The 26244-nt window shown below is 42.0% G+C and overlaps 1 protein-coding gene across 1 annotated transcript; it reads right to left on the bottom strand.

The window, feature by feature from the left end:
• Positions 1-13275: 13275 nt before the first annotated feature.
• LOC308384714 (C-type lectin domain family 12 member B-like) lies at positions 13276-17788 on the bottom strand (the record flags this gene model as incomplete). The annotated part of the gene is made up of 7 exons (XM_080863303.1): positions 13276-13637; positions 14366-14499; positions 14976-15115; positions 15371-15475; positions 15555-15665; positions 17128-17244; positions 17632-17788. 7 exons carry the CDS (start codon positions 17786-17788, stop codon positions 13517-13519), a joined length of 885 nt encoding a protein of 294 aa, XP_080719429.1. The 3' UTR covers positions 13276-13516.
• Positions 17789-26244: the final 8456 nt, after the last annotated feature.

The raw sequence follows: 26244 nt of genomic DNA on the forward strand, positions 1-26244 counted from the left end.
GACGTCTGATTCTGGTTCATTTCATGTTCTGAAGTGAAGTTTTGGTTATGATTGTTGTGTCTCTGTTTGTGTCCCAGGTCTTAGTTTGTTATCTAGCCTCAGGTTTTCTGTTATCATCCCTCCTCTGTGTCCCCGCCCTCTTCCTGTGTTAGTATCTCTCTGTGAAGTCAGTCTTGTCTCCATGCTGATTGGCCTGTTCCCAAGTCGTGTCTCTGTTTCTCTCCCTCCCTCTGTTCCCTGTGTTCAGTCAGTCTGTGTCTCAGTGTGTGTTTCTGCTGTTTCCTGTTTTACTCTGACAGTCTCTCGTCCTGTGTGCATCTTGTTTAGTTTTGCTTCCTGGTCTCGTTAGTTTGATTATGTTCAGCTTTGTTCCCACCTGTGATCTGTTCCCTTGTGTTTCTTCTCACAGCCTCCTTCATTCCCTCCAGCTGTGTGTTCGTCTGTTTAGTATTTCTTGGTCTAGTTATGGTGTTTTTGTAGTCAGTAATAAATTGTCTTTAAGTTTGGTTTCTGTCTCCGACTCCCACATTTTATCTGCTATCCTGCCTTGCCTCACACGGCGGTACATGACAGGAGATCTCGAGCACTAAAATAAAGCAGCAGACTCCGACCTACAAGTGGCAGCAAGTAGCCGTTTCCTTTCTTGAGGAAAAGCTGAAGTGGAAGCGTTGGCTCACCCCTGGTAGGAGCACATTTTCAGTGGTACTCACCGGGCTCTAAGGGGTCCTCAAAGACGCCGTGTTCGTCCACCTGCTGCCCCGCCTGCACCTGATGCTCTGCAGCTGAAAGTGGGCATCATCCACCCATCTCTGGTTGCTCACGGTTGTTGATCAGCCTCTCCGCTGCCCGCTCATTGGCCTGCCTCCTCATGAGCTCTTCCACCTCGATCCTCAAAGAGTTTCCTGTCTGGGGCCATCAGAGGCTCAATTATCCGGTTTCCCTTTTTCCTTCACCAAGAAGAAAAAAGTGCAGATTTCCTTCTCACGTGGAGCAACAACCTATCACCAGCTGCCGACTCCACCTGGATGATGCCGTTTTGCTCGCCGGAGATTTTACGGGCCGGCTCATCACAGGCTCTTCAGCTGGAATGATGTTGCATCAGCAGCTCCAAACTCTCCTGTTTCCTCAGGCCGGAGGAGACGACGCTCCTACTATCCTCCCTCTGTGAGTAAAACTGACGATTAGACTCTGCTCTTTGTTCCCACCTGTGGTCTGTTCCCTTATTGTTTGTATTCATTGTCTGCATTCCCTTGTGTTGCTTGTTGTTGGGTCTGAACATACGACCCTGCTGGATTCAGACCACGAGAGACTGCAAACAGAACACAAGAGCCACTGGTACGGTTTGCTTGCAAGGGGAGATTGCCTCCCAGAACTGACACAAGCTCCCTGTAGCCAACTCCAAACTCCCCTCGCAGCCTTTTATTCAGAGAACACACACTGTGAATGTGTTTGTATATGTGTGTGTGTGTGTGTCTGTATACGTGACTTCCTGCTACACAACATATGTTTACAACCGTTTAACAACATCCCTATTCATAAAAGGGTCGTCTCCCCCCACCCTGTATATGGCTTAACCCCCTTAATGCTCCCCCATATACAAACATAGGTGAGCCCATGAAGGGCAGGAAGTGGACGTTCCCGAGCAAATAAGGAAACCAGAATCTTTACCTGGAATGTGCCTGCAGTTGAACACTATAGCTGTAGCCTCCCCCACCATCCTACATGCAGGGAGGAGAACAGAAACAAGAATATCTTCAATCATGCAGTTTAAACAAGGTTCACAATTCGAAGCACAACAATGACAATTTTTAACAAAGTCACTCCAACACTTGTCATGATCTCCCTCATCCCTCCAGCTGAGTGTTCTAGTTAGTGTTTCCTGGTTTACTTGTGGTGCTTTTGTAATCAAGAACACCATAACTAGCGCAGCAGCCAGACCCTGAACTTCAGCAGGTAACTGATGAGCAGTCAGGCTGCAGCCTCCGTCTCCACCTGTTCATGCTTCTATGATAGAATCACTGGATAGACCAAGAACAAGCTGGAGAAATTAGATCTCTTGGCTGGCCTGGGAACACCTTGATGTTCCCTTGGATAAGCTGGAGGAGGTGTAACTTCCGAGTATCCTGAGTCCTCTGAGTTATCCAGCCAAGCCCCAGCAGGGCTCCTGTCTGCCTCCAAGTCTCCAGAGAAACTCTGCCTTTGCAGCCAATCTTCAAAGCAGCCCCTCCACTGTTAGCAACACGTCCGACGTCGGACACTCCAAGAAGCGGTTTCAGGCTAAAGCGTTAGTCCTCAGGCTATATTGCGCAATTATTATGCCTCATGAGTTGATGGATAGAACATGAGCTACAAATTTGCTGTAATGGACAAGGAATTAATAGTGTTCAAATTTCAGACTGTGTAAAAAAAAAAAAAACGGACAATCTGTTGAAGTTCTGGAAATTATTGTTGTTTTCTTACCTATTGTTTGCAAGCTTCATGAAGGCTGAAACTGACGATTTATTTGCTGTCATACGTAAGAATCTAAGCTAAGCCCAGGATCCTGCAGCAGCCACCAGGCCCAGGCTCTTCCAGCAGCCACCAGGCCCAGGCTCTTCCAGCAGCCACTAGGCCCAGGATCCTCCTGCTCCACCAGGCCCAGGATCCTCCAGCAGCCACCAGGCCCAGGCTCTTCCAGCAGCCACTAGGCCCAGGATCCTCCTGCTCCACCAGGCCCAGGAGCGTTAAGATGCCGCCTAAGAGGAGCAACGTTAATGAGGAGGAACTGGAGGACATAAAGAAATCCCTAAACTTTATGTCTGAAGAAATAACAACAATTTCAAAACAACAAAAACTGATACTCAATTTAATGGATGATATTAAAGAACTAAGAAGGCAGAGCGAGGAAAAGGACAAGAAGATTGCTATGCTGGAAGGACGGGTGTCAGATCTGGAACAATATTCAAGAGTAAATGATGTGATAGTGACAGGACTGGAAACCAAGCATCAGACATACGCACGGGTAGCAGCATCAGAGAGAGGGGAGCCACCCGAGCAAGAGCTACGCTCTTTGGAAGAGCAGGTAATGGCCTTCTTTAAAAGCAAAGGTATAGAAATGGACAGTAAAAATATTGAGGGATGCCATCCTCTTCCGAGAAAAAATCAAATACCTGCCATTATCATTCGTTTTGTTAATAGAAAACAGAAAAAAGAACTGCTCAAGCAAGGAAGAAAGCTAAAAGGTACAAATGTTTATTTAAATGAACACCTAATCAAGAAAAATGCAGACATTGCAAGACAAGCAAGAATATTAAGAAAACAGAAGAAAATACAGTCAACTTGGACGTCAGACTGTAAAATATTCATTAAGTTAAATGGAACACCAGAGCAGGCTAAGGTTCTAGTCATCAAAGAGATGACTGAACTAGAAAAATATAACTGATAAATGCAAAGCAGTGCTAAATATGATGTGACCGTCCAAGTGCACAACCAACGCAGATGTCTGACAATTTTCAACTAACAACTCATATAGATATTGAAAATAAGACATTGATGTATGACAGCAACATAGATCCTGATTGTAATTTCTTTAACAATAAGACAAATGAATGCAATTATTATACAAATGAGCAACTTAAAAAGGAATTCAAGGTAGAACAGGGTATAACAATGGTTCACTTTAATAGTCGAAGCTTATATGCAAACTTTCAATCCATCAAAGACTACATAACACAGTTTGAACAGCCATTCAATGTGATAGCCATATCAGAGACCTGGATAACTCCTGGAAAAGAAGAAGACTTTAAAATAAATGGATATGAATTCCTTCATGTAGACAGGATCAACAAGAAAGGAGGTGGGGTGGCACTTTACATTGATAAAAACCTAAAGTACAAAAGAATGGGAAGAATGACGACTGTTATTGATGGAGTGATGGAATGTTTATCAGTGGAAATAAGTATAGAAAAAAGGAAAAACCTAATTGTCAGTTGTATATATAGAACACCAGGATCTAAGATTGAGATATTTAAGGATAATATGGAGGACTTATTTACAAATATAAATCAGAAAAGAATGTTTATTTGTGGGGACTTTAATATTGACTTATTGAATCCAAATCATAATAAGAGTACAGAAGAATTTATTGATTCCATGTACAGCATCGGTTTATTTCCACTGATAACAAGACCGACCAGAATAACATCTCATTGTGCAACTCTATTAGATAATATATTTACAAATATAATAGAAGGAAAGATAAAAAGTGGGCTGTTAATCAATGATATAAGTGACCATTTACCAGTCTTTGCATCGTATAATTGCCATTATAAAGTGAACAACGATGGACATAAGATTATTTACAAAAGAATAAGAACAGAGAAGACCTTAAATTGTCTTAGAAATGAACTTTTAAAGCAAGATTGGAATATTGTATATGAACAAACAGAAGTTAATAAAGCTTACGAAGGATTTTTAAGAACATTTAACACATTACTTGATAAAAACTGCCCAGTAATTGAAATCAATAGGAAACACAACTATGCAGGAAGACCATGGATGACAAAAGGACTACAAAATGCCAGCAAAAAAAAGAATACCCTATATCGAGAATTCATAAAAAAGAGAACAATAGAAACTGAAATGAAGTATAAAACTTACAAAAATAAATTAACTAATATAATGAGATCCTGTAAAAGAGAGTATTAAATTAAAAGGTTAGAACACAATAAAGATAACACAAGAGATATATGGAATGTATTAAACAGAATAATCAAAAATGAATCAAGGAATAATGATTACCCTGGGTACTTTATAGAAGGGACAAGAAGTATTAATAACATGGAGGAGATAGTAAATGGCTTTAATGAATTCTTCGTAAACATAGGGCCAAAACTGGCAGAAGAAATAAAGGTTGATGGAATAGAAAGGGACACTGGTGAAAATATTGAAAGGAATAGTAGCTCAATGTTTTTAAGAGCAGTGGAAGAGAAAGAGATTTATGACATGGTTAGAGGACTTAAGAACAAAACCAGTACAGACTGGAATGATATTGATATGGTAACGGTAAAGACAGTTATTGATGGTATCGTAAAACCATTAAAATATATATTCAACTTGTCGTTTCAAAAAGGAGTTTTTCCACAAAAAATGAAAGTTGCTAAAGTTATTCCCATTTACAAAACCGGTGAAAGACATCATTTTACAAACTATAGACCAGTGTCAATACTCTCCCAGTTCTCTAAGATACTGGAAAAACTCTTCATAAAAAGATTTGACAGTTTTGTGGAAAAATATGAATTAATGACAGATAGTATGGGTTCAGAAACAACAGATCAACAGCTTTGGCACTGATAGATTTAATGGAAAAGATAACGGAATGTATGGATAATAAGAGGTATGCGCTCGGAGTTTTCTTAGATCTAAAGAAGGCGTTTGATACTGTTAATCATGAAATTCTATTAAAAAAACTGGAAAAGTACGGGTTTAGGGGAGTGGTTTTGGAATGGTTAAAAAGCTATGTAGGGAATAGGCAACAATATGTACAAATAAATGAATATAAATCTAATTTGATGGATATAGCTTGTGGAGTACCTCAAGGTTCAGTACTGGGTCCAAAAATGTTTATTATGTACTTAAATGATATCTGCAGAGTATCGGAGATTTTAAAGTTTGTAATATTTGCAGATGACACAAATATACTGTGTGCAGGTGGGGAATTGCCACAGGTTTTGGAAATGATCACACAGGAATTAACGATATTAAAGAAGTGGTTTGATATAAATAAATTATCATTGAATCTCGATAAAACCAAATTTATGTTGTTTGGAAACCAAAAGAAAAACATCGAAGTAGAAATATGTGTTGACAATGTATATTTAGAAAGAGTAAATGAAATAAAATTTCTTGGGGTGATCATTGACCACAAGCTCTGTTGGAAGCCACACATTACTTATGTTCGGGGGAAATTGGCACGGGGCATTGCCGTCCTGGGAAAAGCAAAGCATATGTTGGATCAGAAAGCACTGCACATTTTATACTGTGCTTTACTACTGCCATATATGAGCTACTGTGTAGAGGTCTGGGGAAACACATACAAAAGTAACACACAAACAATAACTATAATACAGAAAAGGGCCATTAGATTAATAAATAATGTAGGGTACAGGGACCATACAAATGCACTCTTTGTCAAAATGCAAGCTATTAAATTCCAAGACTTGGTGAAGCTTAAAACAGCGCAAATAATGTATAAAGTCAGAAATAAATTGCTTCCCAAAGAAATCTGTAAATTGTTCATAGAAAGAGAAGGTGGGTATAACTTAAGAGGGAAATGGAATTTAAAAATACAAAGTGCTAGAACCACTTTAAGAACTATGTCTATCTCAATTGCAGGAGTTAAATTATGGAACAGTCTAACAGAAGAAATAAAAGACAGTCAAAACATAAAACAGTTTAAAGTAAAATATAAAAACCTAATTTTAAATAAGTATAAGAATGAAGAAAACGGGGTTAACCCAGGATGGTAATGTTGCTGGTAATGGTGTTGCGGTTCTTTTTTGGTTGTTTTTTTGTTTTTTTGTTTTGTTTTGGTTTGTTGTTTTTCCATAACTTGTGTATCTGCAAATATACACATTCTGTATTTTTCATATGAAAGAAACTATACTGTGGTGGGGCTTGCTAATTTCTTGTTTTTGATTTATGTATGTTATGTTTTGTTTTACTTCATATGTTTATATGTTTCATATGTTGTTTGTTTAATTTAAGACAAAAAAAATTAAATGAATGAGAGGTAAAACTTGAGGGGGTAGGGACAAATAAGTAAATACTTCAGCCTACTCCTTTTCAAACAAATAATGGAATGATATTTTGTAATGATTGTGAAGGCACATGTTTGAAATGTTTGAAATAAAAATGAACTGAACTGAACTGAACTGAACGGACCTCCAGAGATGTTCTTTCATCTCCTCCGTTTTCATACTGTCCACATGTTCTGAGCCTCTTCTCCTCTCTGCTTCCGGGCCAACCCCACCATTGTTTTTCTTTTTTTACGTTTCTGCTCTCTGGTTTTCATTTTAGTTCTGGGTAAAAATCTAAAAAAATCTTCTTACCGACTGCTGTTACCGTCAAATCTGAGCTTCTCTTGGTCGACTCTAAATCAACATTATCCAGAACCAACAGTTTCTCTATAACGATCAATAACTCGCCGGTCTCCGTTTCTTCCTCTGTGAAAAGTTTGGGTATCATCCTTGACAGTACTCTATCGTTCAATTCACACATTAATGATGTTACTCAGTCTGCATATTTTCAATTGTGCAACATTAATCGTCTCCGTCCTTTTCTCACTCCACATGCCGCTGCCGTTCTTGTTCACAGTGTTGTTACTGCTCGGATCGATTACTGTGATTCACTTCTTTGTGGTCTTTTTTTTTTTTTTTTTTTTTTTTTTTTTTTGGCCTGTCCCGTTTGGCTCTTTTGCATCAGAATTGTTGTCTAAAGGCAAAGAAAGATGCCCAACGGATTTACTTTACCAAACTGACCATCCCAGCCTTGCCGTAATGGTCCATTTGATTCACCTTTTATTGTTTATTTTATTTTCACTTACTGAATACGGGACAGACTTGACTGGGGGAAAGAAGGGGAGAAAGAAAGAGGGAAAGAGAAACAGCTGAGAAGAGGGACGGGGGAGAAGGGCAAAAGACAAAAACCAACAGAACGGGCAGAGAAAAAAAATGCATATATCAATCACCTGGATCACCTGCTGAGAAAGAAAAAAGAAAGCAAGCAGAAGAGAACAAGAGTAATAGAATAAACAACATCACAATGATATATGGGAATATGACAGTAAATACTAAATATTAAACATTATTGTGCAGCACATAAGATCAACAGAACACAGTGTGCTTTGAGGTAGGAGCCAAAAAGGGTGTAGTTTGTGGGTGTGATCACCCGTGTGTACACCTGTGAGCATGGACGCATTTGTTTTTTGTTTTTTTAAAAGGTTCCTTCATGTAATAATCTGCTAGAGGGTGTGGGGGGGGCACAGCCCCGTCCTCCAGGGCGTGAAGCAGGTATGGAGGAGATCAAAACTCCAGACATCCAGAGGCCCCCAGAACACAAGAGACCAAGGAAGACCAACAGAGGGGCAGTCGCGCCACTGTCCCGGAAAGAGCTGAGGAGAGTCCCAGATGAGGGCTCACTCAGCAGCCGCGGAGCAGAAGCCAGGGGGAGTTGCAGTGACGCGCCCGTGAGCTCCGCCGGCAGCCAGCTGCGCCTGAGTGACCGAGCCCCAGGCCGAGAGGCCGGGGGCACCCCACCTCCGAAGTGGCCCGAGCGAGCCCCAGGCTCCAAGGAGTGAGCCGGTGTGTACCTGGACGCCCATCCCCGGACACAAAGAACCACCAACGCACCGATGTCTGAGGGGGTCCGCCACTGGCAGGGGAAGTGGTGGTGGGGGAGATAGGCCTCCAAACCTTGGAGGGCCTGAGATGTCCCCAGAGAGGTGGCGCCTGACACCCAACCTGACATATAGACACAGACATACAGGCACACACAGACACAAACATCCATTCCCACCCTCATGCTCTCATATGCACTCACTCCACACTCAACCAACGTGGAGACAGACATAAAGAGACGCTGTACACACAATCACACTCCCCAAGCGTACTCTACAAACCGGGTCTAGGTGCCCCCGCCCCTGGAGGGGGGAACTGCACCCAGACCCAGGTGGTGTTTCCCTTTTCCCTGCGGTGGGGGGAGGCAGACCGCCCCGACTCCGCAGCAGCAGGAAGGCTCCACACTCCAGACCGCAGTCGGACGGCCAACTCCTCCTCCTAGCACCCCCGCTCCAGCAGGTCGCAGAGAACGGGGGTGGGAGAAGACTCCAAACCTCCCTCCACCCGCTCATTGTAGTGTTGATGCATGTGTGTTCTAAGGTGCATTTAAAACCCAGGAGGGCATGGAGCTACCTGCCAGAGAGCAGCAGGTAAGCGCATGGTCCCTCCTGCTAGCCCTCAATGTCTAAGTGTATTTAAAATTGAGAGGTGGGCAACGATGCCAGGGGTGGGGTGTACACCCTGATGGTACTTTGGACTCCGTGTATCGTGCCCACCCCCAAGATCCTATATGTATGTGTAATGAGAGTGTGAGTAATGTGAATGTCTAAGTTGTGGGATAAAATTGAGGCAGAGGCAGCCAGAAGGGGACAGGGGGGGGGGGGGGGGGGGGTAGCCTCCTCTGCACCCTGGTGACATACCCCTACTCCAAGGCCCTGTATGTGTGGGTGGTTGTGGTGGAGCGGGAAGAGGGAGGCAGCTGGAGATGGGGAGGGAAGGAAGGGAGGGGCAAGTGACCCCTCCCTGGGGCCAGCTCCCCCGCTGACCCCAGTAGGCACCCCCATACTCCGCGACCCGCCAGGGAAAGGGGGCCCAGGCCCATCCAGACCGGGCCCAGTGCAGCAGCGCCGCCCGGCCCCACAGAGCCCGGGACAGTCCACCCAACCCCACCACAGAGAAAACTGCACCCACCCCACCATCCACTCATCTTCCAGACTACATAAGACAATAAACACCCAGGCTGAGATCTTCCTCCACCTCTCCTGTATCTCCCCCTCCTGCAGAGGGAGCTCCTGAGGAGAGGAAAGCTCCTGCAAGATGTGACAATCTCCCCCACCAGTTGAAGAGCCCCCCAGGTGGCTCGACGCACCGGCGGCACCCTGCTCCAGGGCTGGGCCCCCATGCACCCACCCGCCCACAACCCCGGCAACACACCAACCAGGACCCAAGCCCCCGAGGCCCGGTCCGGGTCCCAGCCCAGAGACGGAGCGCCCCCAGAACCTCACGCCCATCCCGGACCCACCCAGGGGCAGCCAGGCTACCAGGTCAGTAACCCACGTCCGTCAGCACAGACCCTCCCCTAGCCCCGCTGCACGCAGCCGCGAGGAAACAGTCACCTGAGAGCCAACAGAGCCCCTAACCGGACATGACCGCTACCCCGGGTTGAGCCCCCCAAGGAAGATGCCTCCGGGGAACCCCCCGACGCCCTAAGCCTGTCCCTACCCCCACACCAATCACAACAGTGAAGGCGGGACCAAACTATGACCCCCCACCCCCACTAGTTGATGGAGCTGATCAAAGGAGCCCAGAGCAATTGATCTGATGTGGTGGCAGAGGCTGTATCAAGACTAATGTAATCTAATAGATAATTTCTATATTGGTTAGAATTAAGATTATTTTTATTTTTCCAGTTCATGAGGACTGTTTTCTTGGCTATGCATAGGGCAGTGAAAACCATATGGGCGATATTCTTTTCTGAAGTGACATTATCTAAGCTGCCCAACAAACACACTAAGGGGGAAGTTGGAATGTTACATTTCAGACACTTCGATAAGTCTTCACATATCTCGCGCCAAAACTTCTGAACTGGTGGACAGAACCAAAGAGCGTGGATATAATTGTCCGGTGAATTGGTTTGGCAGTGTGAGCAGTTGTTGGTAGACGTAAAGCCCATCTTGAACATCCGATGACCTGTATAGTGCACTCTATGTAATATTTTGTATTGAATTAATTGAAGACTGGGATTTCTAATTAGATGAAAGGTTTTTAAGCAAATCTGAGACCAGAAGTTTAGGTCTAAGTTAACTGATAAATCCGCTTCCCATTTTGCAATAGGAAGTGATATTGATTCATCTGTTTTAGAAAGCATTCTGTATATTTTGGATAGTAATTTGGGGGTTTTAAGAGTAAGAAATTGAACCACACTTGGTGGTGTTTGTAGTTCAACTTGACCCGGTTTAAATTTCTTTTTTACTATGGATTTAATTTGTTGATATTCTAAAAATCTTTTCTTGTTGATCCCATATTGTGTAACTAGTCTGTCAAATGAAATAAATTCTGTTCCTTCTAGTATATGTTCTAAATATTTGATTCCTTTATCACTCCAATCTGAAAAGTTTATCATATTATTGTTTTGTAATATGTCAGGGTTGTTCCAGATAGGTGTACGTTTGCATGGGATTAATGAAGACGCCGTCAATTTTAGAAACTCCCACCATGCTGTCAGAGAAGAGCTGATGTTGATGCTTTTAAAGCATTCATGTCGTTGGATGTTTGAGCTGATAAATGGTAGGTCTGAGATCTCTAGATTATTGCAGAGTGCTTGTTCTACATCTAGCCAAGGTTCATCTAAGACGGTATGTTTTAGCCATCCTGAGATAAACTGAAGCCTGTTGGCTAAGAAGTAGTGCTGAAAGTTAGGCAGTTCTAGTCCTCCTTTATCCTTGGTCTTTTGTAGTGTTTTTAAGCTTATACGTGGGGGTTTATTTTTCCAAAGGAATTTGGACATACATGAATCTAGAGATCTGAACCAATCTTGTGGCGGTTTAGTTGGGATCATTGAGAATAAATAATTTATTTTTGGTAAGACCATCATTTTTATAGCGGCAACCCTTCCCATGAGTGATATGGGTAGACATTTCCATCTAGCCAGATCATCTTCTATTACTGTGATTCACTTCTTTGTGGTCTTACTCAAAAATCCATTAATAAGCTTTAATGTGTCCAGAACTCTGCTGCTCGTATCATCACCAGGACCCCTTCTATATATCTCATCACTCCCAGTTAGATATCACATCATTGTCAAAATACTTTTGTACACATTTAAGGCTGTTCATCATCTATCTCTGATGATGATCCCGTCTCGGTGTCTTAGATCTCCTTCTTCTCTTTCTCTCTCTAGCCCCGCCCCCTGTCTTGCCACCGTGGCCTTCAGCTGCTCTGCTCCTCGACTCTGGAATTCTCGACCTCCTGATTTAAGAAATATCTCTTCCTTCTCTCTCTTTAAGTCTAGACAAAAACTCACTGGTTCAAAATAGCTTATCCCACATAACCTCTCCACTCTGCTATGTTAAATTAGTTTTATGCCTTATGACTTTATGATTGTGTAAACTGCCTGCTTTTCTGTTGCTTTTATTATTCTGCTGTGTACAGTGTCCTTGAGTGTTCTTCAAATAAAATGTGGTAAAATGAAAGTGATGATGGTGGTACTCTAATGTTTCCATTACTGCCACCATCAGGCCAAACTTTGCTATGATTATAATTATTTAAAGTTGTAGTTATTCTGGGACCACTAACTTTTGTACATTTACATATTTTACACTATTTAACCGTTTTTGTTTTTAAAGAGAAGCAGAACGATGTGCAGCCAGAGTTTATTTCAATGTTTAAATCCAACACACTGAAGTTACAAGTTGCAGACATGGTACAGAGAGGGTGGAGCTGCCTGCAGCTGTCTGTGGTGCTGAAGCTTTCAAACATTTCATACCAACACTGACTACAACTGTGACCACAGGGGGCAGCATAGAGCCAGAGAGTGTTAGTGTAGCTGTTCAGCCCTATAGTAAGAAACAAGAAGACTGATGAAGGAAAAGTTACACACATTATGTTTGTTACACAGCAGACGATATTTAATATATTTAAGGGACAATTTACATTAAATGAAAGAAAAACTTGTGGTGACCAGGAACATATGCAGATGTGATCTGACAAATGTTCATTAAGGACCCATAAATGTCCATAACACCAATTCTGGGACCAATGATCAGCCTGTCCACCCGTCCCCACCTCTGACTGCTCCAACAACAAAGCACCAGTCAGTTTGTAGCGCCTCCTACTGGCAGAGGGCCCACAGTCCTGTTAACACAAAGCTCAAGGTGGGATCCTGACGTCACGTTCATTATTGAGGTGAGTCTTGTTTTTCTCTTCATGGAGGTCACACTTGTTCACACTCATCCTTCGTTTATATGTTTATGTTAAATCTACACTGACCTGTACCCCGTGCTGTGACCTACACGGCAGCCTGTGACCAGAGATGTAGCAACACGTTGCACAACGATGTTAAAATGCACAAAACATCTTCAGTTTAGAGCTGACACGTTTGGGACGTTGCAGACGATTACAGATTTTGTTCATGTGCATTTTGTCTAAAGAGTGAAACATTTCAAATCTGACACGACATCAAAATATTTATGCAAACAAATCAATCTTGTTGCTGAACTTTGAATTTATCTTTGACAGAGGTCACTGGTGGTGATTAGACTCTTATCTTCCAATATTTATTATATTGGGAAATATAATGAATATTGTAAAAATAATGAAAAAGCATTAAACTAAAATTTAATGGGTAAAAAATCATGAAAATATTTGAAGTTGAAAAACCTGAAAAACACCCAGAACTGTAGTTTTAGGACCAACAGGCTGATGAATGAACCAAGTAAAGCAAAGTAAAGACAAGCTGCACTTTGACTTTTATTAGAACAATTTGCTGGAACTACAGAGTAATGAAGTACTTCAAGGTTTTGTGTGGATGACTTCCAACCTTACTGTACAGCACAGAGCACAGAGGGACAATATATGTAATCAATATATGATGCAGAATGAACAAGTAAAGACTGTAAGCTGAGTCTGAGGCTCATGCAGGACATTTCATAGTGAGGTGTCTTTGGTTGGATTATTCAAACATTTACATCAAAGCACCAAACTCATTTCTCACAGATGAAGGTCATTGAATAAGAATAATATGACCGTCTCCATTTCCCATCATCGTCACAGCAGACTCCACGGTATCCAGAATAAGGATCTGACCATCCTGTTCCCCAGAACCTGTCAGAGAGATCAAATCTGATATGAAACTGGACTAAACTCATAACTATTGTCACATTCATATAAATATGCGTCTCTTTTGGAATATTTCCAATATTTGCTGTATTTCTTTCCCAGGTTTCTCGCCCACTTTCCCTCCTTTAGACTTTTCTCTGAGAATCATCATGCACACTAAAACAGCTTTCAAGCTTTGATGAATATGAAATCTTCCTGCTGTAAAAATGGAGAATAAAAAGAAGTCAGAGCTGACTTTCTGCTGTTTGAAACTGTTTTGTCAGCTGTTTACAGACATCACTTTGAAATGTGTGTCTATCAGGTCATATTTACTGAAGCTTCTTCCTTCATATGTTCTGAAGTTTTACAAACACCAAAGAAGAAGAGACAGGAATTCTCTGAAACACTTTTTGTTCTGTGAGAAAAGAAACATTACAGCACAAAAACATGAAGACAAATTGAACAAAGTGAAATGTGTCGGTCGCTGCTTTGAACATGTTTCAATCCTGATTCCTTCAAACTGACTTGTTGTAACTGAACGTCATCACAGACTGCAGATGAAGAGAGTTCAAGCACAGCTGTTCATTCAAAGGAGGATTTCTGCTTTTCTTTACATTCAGTTTGTGGGGCTGTTGGAAAATAGCTCAGCTCATGTATTGCTGATCTATCTTCCAAAACATCAGTGTTTCACTTCTAAATAATAACTCTGGAATAGAAACAAACTAATGTCTCACGTTTCTGTCAGCGCTGATCCGTCCACCCATTCCCATTTAGATCTTCCTGATAGCCAATCATATCCTCCTGATGGCCGTTTAGCTTCCAGACCAATCCAGGACTCTCCTCTCAGGTTCAGTTCATTGACAAATTCCTGTTTGAGAAGAGACACAAATATTGTCTCCAGTCATAATTCAGCACTTCTGTTGTAGTGACATCATCTTGTGAACATGTCTGAAGGAAGAATAACTGTGATGAAACTTTTCTTCCATTGTGCAGAAATCAGAAAGAGCCAAAGAATCAATGAATATCAGCTCCTCCTGTAGCTCAGTCAGTGTTGCAGTGGAATCAGTGTTAACAAATCATTTGATTCAGTTGGATTGAATCAGAAAAATAATCTGGATTATGAGGATTTCTCTCATTTTATAACATTTCTGTGTAAATTAAATGTTTGTCAAATGTGTAAAAACTTTACGTTTGAATGTGTCTGCAACAAAAAAGGAGAATCCAAGAAATCCATCAGAGTGGAGACAGGAAGCAGGTCACAGACTGACAGCAGGTCACAGACACAAGTAACAGATGACTGTCAGCTCCATCAAAGATCACACAGACATGAACAAACACACCCACCTGTTCCTCTTTGCTGTTTATCATCACCAGATCAGCTCCTTTATCCTGACAGGCTCTCCTGCTGTCAGACCAAGTTTTCCACTCAGTGTATTTAAAGTAACAGCTGCCTCCAAATCTCGTCCATCGATCAGGACACTTCTCTTAAAGTCAAACACATGTTTTAAAGTCAGACTTTGTGTCCTGTTGTATCACATGAATCTTTGGTTCCTGTCATTTTCCCTGTAAATGCTTCATTTAAACTCAGGTTTTCTCTCTTATTCATAATGAACTGAAACTTACATTTATACAGAGAAACTGTTACACAGCATCAAACATGTAGGATTCAAAACAAAGACACAATCAGGTTATCACTGTGTAACACTGATGTTTTCTATCAGTTATTCAAACTTTATTACCTTCTATCTTCTCCTTCAGCTTCTTCACTTCTTCCTGTAGCTGACTGTGGTTTTTACTCAGTTCATCATAACGGCTCTGTAACTGAGTCAGGCTGGTTTTTGTGTCTTTAGAGAAAAAAGATTCAAATTAAGTTAAAATGTTCTACAAATATATCTGTGATATAAGAACTTGGTGTTTGCTTACCTTGAAGTTCATCCTGGAGCTCAGTGTGATTCTTTTTGGTGTCATTGTAAACGTGGTTCAGTTTGTCACATTTAGCATGAAGTCTTTTGTTTTCACTCTTGTTCAAAGCATCTGAAATATTTCAGTGAAACCAAAATAAAATAAAATAAAATGAGTGAAACGTTGAACAGAAATAATCTTCTTCCTCTGCTTTGTCAAATATCAATAAGAGTCAGAAACTTGCAGCCATTGCTCTTTAACATGTCCTGTGGGTGGAGGTGTTAGAACTACAGGAAATCTGATGAGCTAAATACGTATCAACTGTGAACAAAAACCACTGACAAGATTCAGAATAATTGTGCTTCAGTGTGGAGGAAGAAGGTGAAGAGTCAAACAGCATTTCTACACCTGTAGTCAGAGATGTTATCTATATGCTTTGAAAGAATAGATTCTGACTCATGTGACATGTGCCTGTTCTCACTGAAAATATGTCTTTTTACATTCAGTCAAAGCTGCTCTGAGGCTTCAACACTTCCTCTTTCTGCTTATTTATAATTAATAAATGTTTCTTCCTGCAGCTTCCAGGAACTTCCTGCTTTCAGACGTCCTTTTGCAGGCGTCTCTGTTCTCACATCATAGATTTGTGATGTTTCTGCTGATCCAGCATTAAGTCTGTCACAGCTCCACCAGGAGCTAAAGGTCAGCTGAAGATCATCAACTGATTTAAAACATAGAATCAAACCACCTTAAAATCCAAACATCAGCAGCTGCTGGAAGTTTTCTCTGTGTTGTTGTTTTTGTTATTGTGGAGTCTTTACCTGATAATATAAAGAACCTCGAGGCAACTGTTGTTGTGATTTGATGTAATAAAAAAAGATTAATTGATATATCCCAGCAGATGAATGGAGCTAACATTAGCTTGTTAGCTACCTGCTTAATACACCAAGTGAACTAACTAGTCGCACAATGACAGACGGCCACTGTCTAACATAGTGTGGCTGCACCTGCATCAGTCTGCAGCAGATGCTGCTGCCTGTCTGCTTTGTTGATGTAATCACAGAATCAGCGTGTTGAGTGAAGAGTTTGAAGGAACAACAAGAACATTCACTCCACAACACACACAAGATATGAGCCAGGAATCATGCACACAGACACACACCTGCTAATCAGTGCTAAGTAACAGACTGATGAAATACTAGAAGCTCAGTCAGCAAAACCAACGTGTTGGTCAGGCTGTACCACACAGCAGCTCATATTATTGATCAGAGAATTCCATTTAAAATGCCACCGTGCAGTTTTTATGAAGAGCAAACTATCCTTAGAGACCAAAACTCATTTGGTCCTGAAGGGAAACATGTTTTTACTGCAGCAAAGGTGCTCATTTTAACTGACTCGCTTTCAGCATCAGCCTCCAGTGGTCATTAAAGGAACTGCAGTGTTTGCTGCTTCTGTGTTGGCTTCATGTACTTCCTGTATTTGCTGTGGCAGAAGGACACGTTCTGGTTGTGAAGCTGCATGTTTGTTGGCTGCTGGGATTCAGTATCAGTCATACATTCATTTGCAGGAGAAGTTCAGAGGTTGTATCTTATCTTACAGCATATGGATAGGATGATGATCCCAGCTAACATCAGGAGGCACAGCACTCTTAGACCCAGTGTAGCACATCTGAAAGAGCCCTTCAGGACTGAAGGAGGATTCCGAGTCTGTGGTCCTGTTAGAAAGCAGTGTGGATGTTGGTTTGTGCTTATTTCCTGTCACTCTGTGATTAACACATAGTGGTCACTACAGGCTGTCTTGTATTTGTGTCAGTGTTGATGGTCTACTTACACCTAAACCACTACATTGGACACTGATGCGTCACTCCATACCAAACACTTAATTTCAAATGTATGTTGTCCACCTAAGTAGACATGTAAAAAACTCTTTGAAAAGTAATTCATGCACGAAAGGCTTAATAGACCTGCGGTTGAGGTTGTATCAGCTTAGCCAAAAACAAAAGAAATATAACATCTGCGCTGTGACTAAAGTGTGTAAATAAATTTCCCGTTCACAGAGCTCTACAAACTCTACAGTACATTTGTTTTTATAATTGACTTACCTCCTTCCTCCGATTGAAAATGATCATAACTATCTCTGATCTCATCTGTACTCTCGTAGATATCCACCTCCCTCTGCTCCCACTCTGCTCCGTCCTCCTTTCTGCTGTATCTCACCTTCTTTGATAGATCTGGTTCAGCATAAATATCTGAGGACATGTTGAGAGGACTGAGACGCTGAGCAGGAGTTTAAGCTGTACTCTAACAGTTCTGCAGTACTGACCCTGGAAGATATCAAGCTGTTCTGTACTGATGCTGCTCTCAGTGTTTCTTGTCCAGCCTTCTGTCTGCTTTCAGACAGGAAGAAGCTTTGAGGAAGTGGCAGCATGCAAAGAACCACAGACCTAAACTGTCATTTAATTAATGTGAATAAAAACCTCCAGTGTGGTGGAACACACAAATAGAACATTTCATTGTATTTATATTTGCAAAGCCACTCAGAAAAGTGTGAAAACATTTTGCATGAAACAAAAATAATTTCATTTTTCTTTGTTTAACTAAAGGTGAGCCTATGGTGAAACAAACCACAACCACATTCATACCTCATGCTCACAGTGTGCACAAAGCAGGAAATGTCTCTTTGTCAGCAACACCTTTTTCTTTTGCCTGATAGAAAAACATGTTAAGTTTTAACACTTGCTCTTGACAAAGGTGGTCGCACTTTTCTCCTCCCCTCCTCCTCCTCTCCCTTAGCTTCCCTGCTTAGCCTCTTATGTCCTTCTCTAGTCTCGTGTTTTTTGTATTACTTTCCCTGGAACACTCTCTCACAGTCTGTTCTCTAAAACGTAAAAGAGGAATTATGGATTTGATCAACTGGTCCCTGAATGCAATTGACACCCTTTTCTCAACGAGAAGTCTGGGCTCGGGTGAGCCTGAGTGCTGAAGATATCGACCTATTCGGAACCATGATAACAGGGTTCTTGCTGATCGGAGCTGGCTTGGCCCTGACTTATCGAAGAATTAAGAAAGCGGAACCGGCTGTTCAAACCCCCACAAGGCTGCCCGCTGGGATTGAAATGATGGGACGAGGCCTGAGTTTCTCAAAATGGGCTCATTGAGTGCAGCACGGATAAGATCTTGGAGAAGCTTACGGCTGCCGTGAATACTCAGAATAAGACCTCTGAGTGCAAACTAGATTACATCTTGGAGGGGCTCGCTCGGAATAACACCGAAAGAAGAAGAAGAAGTGAAAACCTGAACAGAATCTTAATAAAATGCTCCTCCTCATCCTCACTTCATCCCTCATCTCCTGAGCTGAAGTCAGGAGTCTAACACATGAAACGTGCATAGACATACTTATTTTTTCTTGATATTGTAACAATTACTTATTGTCAGCAGATTAGACATGCAACCCGCTCATCGCAAAGGAACAAGAGAAGGACAGCAAACATAACAACAGCATGGTATAAGCTATTATTATACCAGCAGATGTTAGGCTCAAGTGTTCTAAAAATCACACTTACACTTTGGTAAATAGTTTGATTTCATTCTCACATAATAGGAGGCTTTATTCACTCAACGTTAAAGCCCAACAAAGTTACTGCCACTTCAAAGAAAGCTTGATTAACAATAGTGAACAGCAGCTAACAAAGGCTAAAAGCAGCTAACAGAGGCTAACCACAGCTAAGAACAGCAAACAGAGGCTAACCACGGCTAACCGCAGCTAACAAAGGCCAACCAAAGCTAACAGCAGCTAACGGAGGCTAACCATGGTTAACAGTGGCAAAAACACAGCACTATACACTAAAGTAAAGTAAATATACACTAGTATATGTGTCTATTTGCTCCCCTTACCTCAGTCTCAAAGTATATATATATATTTATTCTTATTATTATTCTTATTCTTCCTAGATTTATTGTTTTCTCTTGCACTGTATGGAACTGGAGCCTCGTTGTCTCGTCTCTCTTTAAACTGAACTTTATATAGCAGAGATATTAAAGTTTACTTTGACTTCAACTACCAACATTTCAACCTATCTTCAAACCTCAGTATGGCTGAGCTTCCCTGACTCCTTTCACAAAGTTTTATGACACTTTCCAGAGTAAATAAAGATTGATGTTTATCACTCATTGACAGCTGAGGAAAACAGTGGAGTGTCAGCCTTCCAAAGATAGGAAAAACTGTGGGGAAATCCGGTCCAACCACTGGTAGAAGCATGCAGGCTGCCTGCCACTGTTATGGGGTCCAATCTAAATGTTATGTTTTTGTCTCACTATAACATGTTTGTCATATAGCAGCCACTTCAGCTATAACTATGCACTTGAACTGGGTGGGTAAAAAAAAGATCCCAATGCAAATATGCTAAAAGCAGAAATGGTAAAATATCTTGTTACCTTCAGTTTCCTGTCACGTTTGTTAATATAATCAAAGAACTATGAGTGGTCTGAAGCAACCATCGAACATTTACTCAACAACAGAGAGCCATGCTGTCAAAAGCCTGTAAGAAAAACATGTCATGGTTTGGGTCATTGTGACCCAGTGTTTTTGAGTTCTTGTGTTTTGGTGTCATTTTTGTATTATGGTTTATGTTTTAGGTTCATTAGCAGTCTTTATGTTTGCCCTTGTGTGTATTTATGGCTGCATCTCCCTCTGTCCTGCGTTGCGGTCTCCCTCATACCCAGCTGTGTGTTCTGTTCATAGTCTAGTTTCTAAGTCTCTGTCTTTAAGAGATTCCTGCAGTTTAACTAATTGGTGTGTGTTATCTGGCTTCATGGACAGATAGAATTGGGTGTCATCTGCATAGCAGTGAAACTGTATGCTATGTCTTCTCACGATCCTGCCTAAGGGTAGAGAATTCTAACAATTAGTATAACTTGGAGGTGTTGATTCATTGAAACTAATATAATCATCCTGCTGTAAACATGTTTCTGTAAGCCAGAGTAAGACAGTTTTGATGATCATTATTAATTCATGTACTCACAGAGATTTGGAAGAGAGACACCTAATGTTTAATAATCCACATTCTTCATTTGTTTTTTGTTGGTTTGGGTGCAGACACAGTCTCTAAGTACATGGGGTTTTGGAGAGATAACACAACATGGTAATAAAATTTCTCACAGCGTGTCGTGATTGCAGCCAGAATCAGCAGATACAGCACTCCCAGGTTCACTTCAAAACCTCCGAAACTGCTTCGTTTCCCAGCTGGAAGCTTCTTCTGAGTGTCAACACCTAAAGGGAAAAAACCCAACTTTTTTATATAATAATATTACTGATTTCTTTTTAATTGAGATTTTTAATACTGGTGCATGCCTTAATTAAATGGATCTGCCTTGTAGTAATAATGACATTTCCAACAAGTTGATCTTGTATATTTGAGAATTACAGGAAATCAGGTAAAATGTTCTACTGGAGGAAAACATGGTTGATATAATTTGGTGCAAAATCATATCTTTAGTTTATTCCCACATGTATTGATTCTTCAACAGTGTCTGACAAACCTCTTTTAAAGCAAAGGACAATATTAATAATGATAATTATGAATAATCTTCATAATTTGCTCACAGGAAGACTTATTTTGAGATGTTAGGTCCCAGCCAAGCAGGCATAGAGACCACTTAATGATGGCCAGTTTAACTCATTGGTGTGTGGCTTGATAGACAGATGAAGGTGGGTATCATCTGCATAGCAGTGGTAATGTCTGCTATGCCTTGTGATGATACTGCCTAACAGAAGCATGTATAATGTAAACAAAACTGGTCCTAACACTGAACCCTGTGGAGCTCCATAATTCACTTTTTGTATGAAGATTCTTCTTTAACATTTACCTTCAAAGTAAAAGCTGAACCTTTTGTACAAACTGGCTTTAGCAACTTTAACCCTGGAGGTAAATGTTCTCTGTTTCTAGTTTGCATCGCACTCGATGCAACACACTTGATCATTTCCACACAAACGTTGCAAGACCAATCTACCAGCAATAGTGTACGAAGGCCACCAATGGGTTACTAACTTGTGTCTAGGCCTGTGTCACTGAAGCCTAAAAAAAACCTAATATTATAATTGGCTCTGTTACACCCCAGCCTAGGCAACCGGGGTGCAACGTAGAAAAACAAAGATAAGGAAAATAAAACCACGAAGAAAAACACTAAGGCTCTCCACCAAAATCCCAAAACGAAAGTGTTTCAAAACAAAAGTAGTGACAAAACCCATTTACAGCTATTTACAACAAACTATTTATTTACAACAAAACACCAAACTATTTACAACACGGGGAAGATCGCGAACATGACACACTGAAACACAGGGCTTAAATACATAGAAGGAGCAATCAGGGAATGGACCACAGGAGGGAAACACAGCTGGGGCAAATTAGACCTGACAAGGAAACGTAACCTGAACACACTAAGATAACACAGACTTTCAAAGTAAAACAGGAAATACATGACAGTCACGGAAAAACAAAACACTGACAACACCGAATCGTAACAGCTCTGAAAACAATACGTCAACTTGTTTTCTGAGGTTATTTGTGCTCCACACAGTTTCTAGCAAGAGTTTGTTTTTAAACTTCTGTTGCACCACCGAAGAGCTCCTGCTGGATAAGCCATTAGAGTCATGCAGCACTTCCCTCCTTCATTGTAAACTTTTCAAATGTTTGTTGCTTCCTACTTACCAGCTTCTTGTATCCCAACATCAGGATGCTGCTCTCCATCGTCTATCATCTGCGCCTCGCTGTACTCTCTCTGTCGTCCATCACTGTGGGTCCTTCTGCTGTATTTCACTCGAAAATCTGCTGCAGCTTGAATTTCTGCGGACATCTTGGTGGGTGAAAGTGTTTGACGAGGCTTCAGTGTCTGTCTGGTTTGTTTCTGAGTCGGGCAGCTTTTAATAGACATCAAACAGGAAGTAGCAGCAGACCAAACCACCAACAGAGGGGCCAACTTCATTTCTGCTTTGCATTGTGGTTAGCAAACTTTTTACTGAGAGTTTGTTTAAAATAAAAAAAGAAGCTAAAAAGTTATTTATAAACATAAGTCAGCAGCAATAATCGGCACATAATGCCTTTTTCATGAGTCTTCCTGGTTTCATGACTCTGTACACATCATAAGTACATAGAAGCACATGAGTGTCACAGGAAATATGAGGTCGGGCCCTGTGTCACTGGTGTGTTTCTCTCAGCACAGACTGGCCACCACAGCCTCTTCAGGTCACACACTTTATTTTCCAGCACACACATGAAATGTTTCTGACTGAGCTGCTCTGCTGTTGAGCCCGACTGAGGGAAATGTGTTTTATAGGATTTAGTTCCAGCTTCTCCCAACCGGCCACAGTGAGCTTGTCCACTTACTGCGTGTGTCTTCAGGTCTTAGACACCACCAAAATAGAGATGCAGTCACTCTGTTTTTCAACTGAAGCTTGTCGTGTTCAAAATGTCAGAAGGAATTTCAGGAGAAAATATCTGTCTATTAAAAAGATTTCATTTGCTTTGGTATTTGAAATTCCAATTTTACAGCACTGGACTGTGATGTGATGCCAGAGTCAGCCTCACACCAAAGATGACCCTCAGAGCGGGCGGTACAGTTTTATACTACAAGAGGAACATGTATTATTATGACTATGTTCTTCCAGAAGCGGCGTGGCAGTCTGCCACAACTCCTCATTCACTCCACGTCTGCTGCTCCCTCGACCTCCTATCTGCTTCTTTTCCTGGAATCAGAGACACAAGGACACAAAAACACACCCTGCGTAGCCTTGGTTATCTAATGTTGTTATTTATTGTTCTTCTACTGATTCTAAGGTCTGGTTCAGGATACCTAGTTTGGACTCTCTGACCCAGTGTCACAGCTGGTGCAGCTATCGTGTGGTGGCGTGAATGGGGACCCGAGTTGCAGACAGTGGTGGAGATGCGAGTGAGGTTTATTTACAGTGCTCAGTAACAAAAGTGAGGGCAGAACTGAACAAAACCCTAAACTGGGGAGAACTAAAAATAACAAAACACAAAACTGTAACTCACAAGGTCACAATCAGGGAAACACATAAGGAGGTGAGCTGGGAACAAAGAGCAGGCTGTGGAGCAGAAAGCTGCAGAACAACAGAGTAACACAGACGAACCGATGAGGAACACAGGCAGGCACACACTATATATACAAACACAAGGTAATCAGGTAATGACACACAGGAGGGGAGCACAGCTGAACCTAATTCACAAGACGACAGGAAGACACAAGCTGACACAGTGATAACAGACTTACTTAGACTTAGTTCCTCCTACGCCGGGCGGCGCATCGGGCAGCTAGTGATCTCCATCGATGTCGGTCAGCAGCGACTGCTTCAGCTTCGTCCCAGGCAATGTCGACAGTTCTCAGATCGTCCATAAATGTTCGACGCCATGTGGTCTTTGGTCGGCCTTGCTTTCGCTTGCCAGTGCGTGGATGCCATGTCATGGCAATCTTAGCTGGGCGATGAGGGGGTAGGCGTAAAATATGTCCTGCAAAGCGGAAGCGCCTTTCTGCAACAACATCGGCTAATGGGCGGGTGCCTGCTCTTCGTAGGACCTCCTCATTTGTTATTCGGTCCCGGTAGGAAATTCTCAGGATTCGCCCCAAGCCACGTTGTTGAAGCACATTCAGGTGTTGAATAATTGCACTTGTTGAGCGCCAGGTTTCACTAGCGTAAAGTGCAGTAGGGAAGACGATAGAGTTCAGTAGTCTGATCTTGACCCTTACATTCAGGGAGGTCGAGTTCCAAATAGGTTGGAGACGTCGCAGGACACCAACTGCCTTCCCTACTCTGGCGTCGACATCCCGATCAGAGACCCCGTCATTCGAGATGATGCTGCCAAGATATGTAAAATTCTCCACCTCTTCAGCACGTTGTTGGTTGATCATAACAGGAATGCGGGCACGTGCATAGCCAACTCGGAGTACCTTGGTTTTTTTGGTGCTGATTCTTAATCCAACTTTCGTTGCCTCCCTCTGCAGGGCCGCGGTCAACTTTTGGAGGTCTTCCTGAGTCGAGCCCAGCAGGGCGATGTCATCTGCGAAGTCCAAGTCAGTGAGATTACGCGCTTCGTTCCATGGGCACACCGATGCCAGCTTGGTCAACTGATCGTCGCATGATGAAGTCAATTACCAACAGCAAAAGACCAACGATGGGTCGAACACTTCCGCGATATTCTGAACCAACCTGAGCCACCCCAATGGTTCGAGGCCAAAGACCTGGCACCTTCCATGGATCTTCTTCCTGTCGATATCGGACAAATCAGCATCACTGAAGTCAAGACAGCGATCCGACTCCTCAAGAGTGGAAAGGCCGCAGGCCTGGACGAAATCCTCGCCGAAATGCTGAAGCATGGCGGACCCCATCTTGAAGCCGCCCTTACAAGACTCCTAAACGCCTGCTGGTCAACATCACAGTGATAACAGACACAGACCTTCAAAGTAAAACAGGAAATTCACAAAGACAAGCTCAGGGACACGAACAGAGCACAGGAGGGAGAACACTAAAGCACTAACCACACGAACCAAACCCTAAGAACTAATACAAAATAAGAATGAACACAACACATAAGATGACACCAAAATGAACACAAAACGCTGGGTCAACGACCAGGACCATGACACCCAGAGACTTACAGAAAACCATTTTCATGTGTATGTAAGCGTTGCTGCAAAGTCCCCGTGCACTCTGTGTCTCTAAGCTTTCGACCTTCGAAAGACAGAGTGCCAACTCATATGAGCACATTTGCATTGTGTATAATAAAATAATTAAAACAGCTGCCTTCAATTTTCAACCCTAATAAACTAACTCCAGATTTCCCTCAGTAATCCTGATTCATGTTGTCACAGTTCACCTGGTGAAGAGCACATTCCCAAAGGATTCTTTTTTCCCAGAGCATTTTAGCATGACACTCTTTGATTACCTCTCCATCACAGATATTTGTTTTTATCACAAAGCTGCTCTTGACAGTCCTGATAGATTTGAAACCATATTGGAAAAGATTTGTGAGAGCTGTTGTAAAAACTTTATCCCACCTTAATAGATCCATCACTAATGCACTGAACTCTTTAGTAAGAATTGGGAGCTCCCCCCCAAAACTGTGTCCTGTTTTCCAATCAGATGTTAGTGTATAAAGTGCTGTCTCTTTGAGACATCTGTTATGTTCCCTGTATGTCCCTCTGTGAGCTCCAGCTCGCTCTTGTTCATTATATATCTGGATGTTAAAGACTTCTTTTTATTCTGAGTCCTGCGTTCGAGTCCTTCCCTCTCTTCCCCCTCTCATGTATTATTTCCCATCCACTAGTCTGAAAATAATAATGCTGCTCTATGTTCACTGCATCTCAGCACCTGTTTGTATCACTTCTGCTGATGCTGCAGACTGCTGTGTCTATTTTATATTTGAATTGGCCTTTTATATTTTCTTCTACTGTTTCTATTTTGTCTTATTTCTGTTTAAGAAAGACATGGTACAGAGAGGGTGGAGCTGCCTGCAGCTGTCTGTGGTGCTGAAGCTTTCAAACATTTCATACCAACACTGACTACAACTGTGACCACAGGGGGGCAGCATAGAGCCAGAGAGTGTTAGTGTAGCTGTTCAGCCCTATAGTAAGAAACAAGAAGACTGATGAAGGAAAAGCTTCTTCCACTGGTGTAACACACAGGTTTGTATGAAGTCACA

Source organism: Rhamphochromis sp. 'chilingali' (assembly GCF_963969265.1).
Source record: "Rhamphochromis sp. 'chilingali' genome assembly, chromosome: 17".
NCBI lineage: Eukaryota > Metazoa > Chordata > Actinopteri > Cichliformes > Cichlidae > Rhamphochromis > Rhamphochromis sp. 'chilingali'.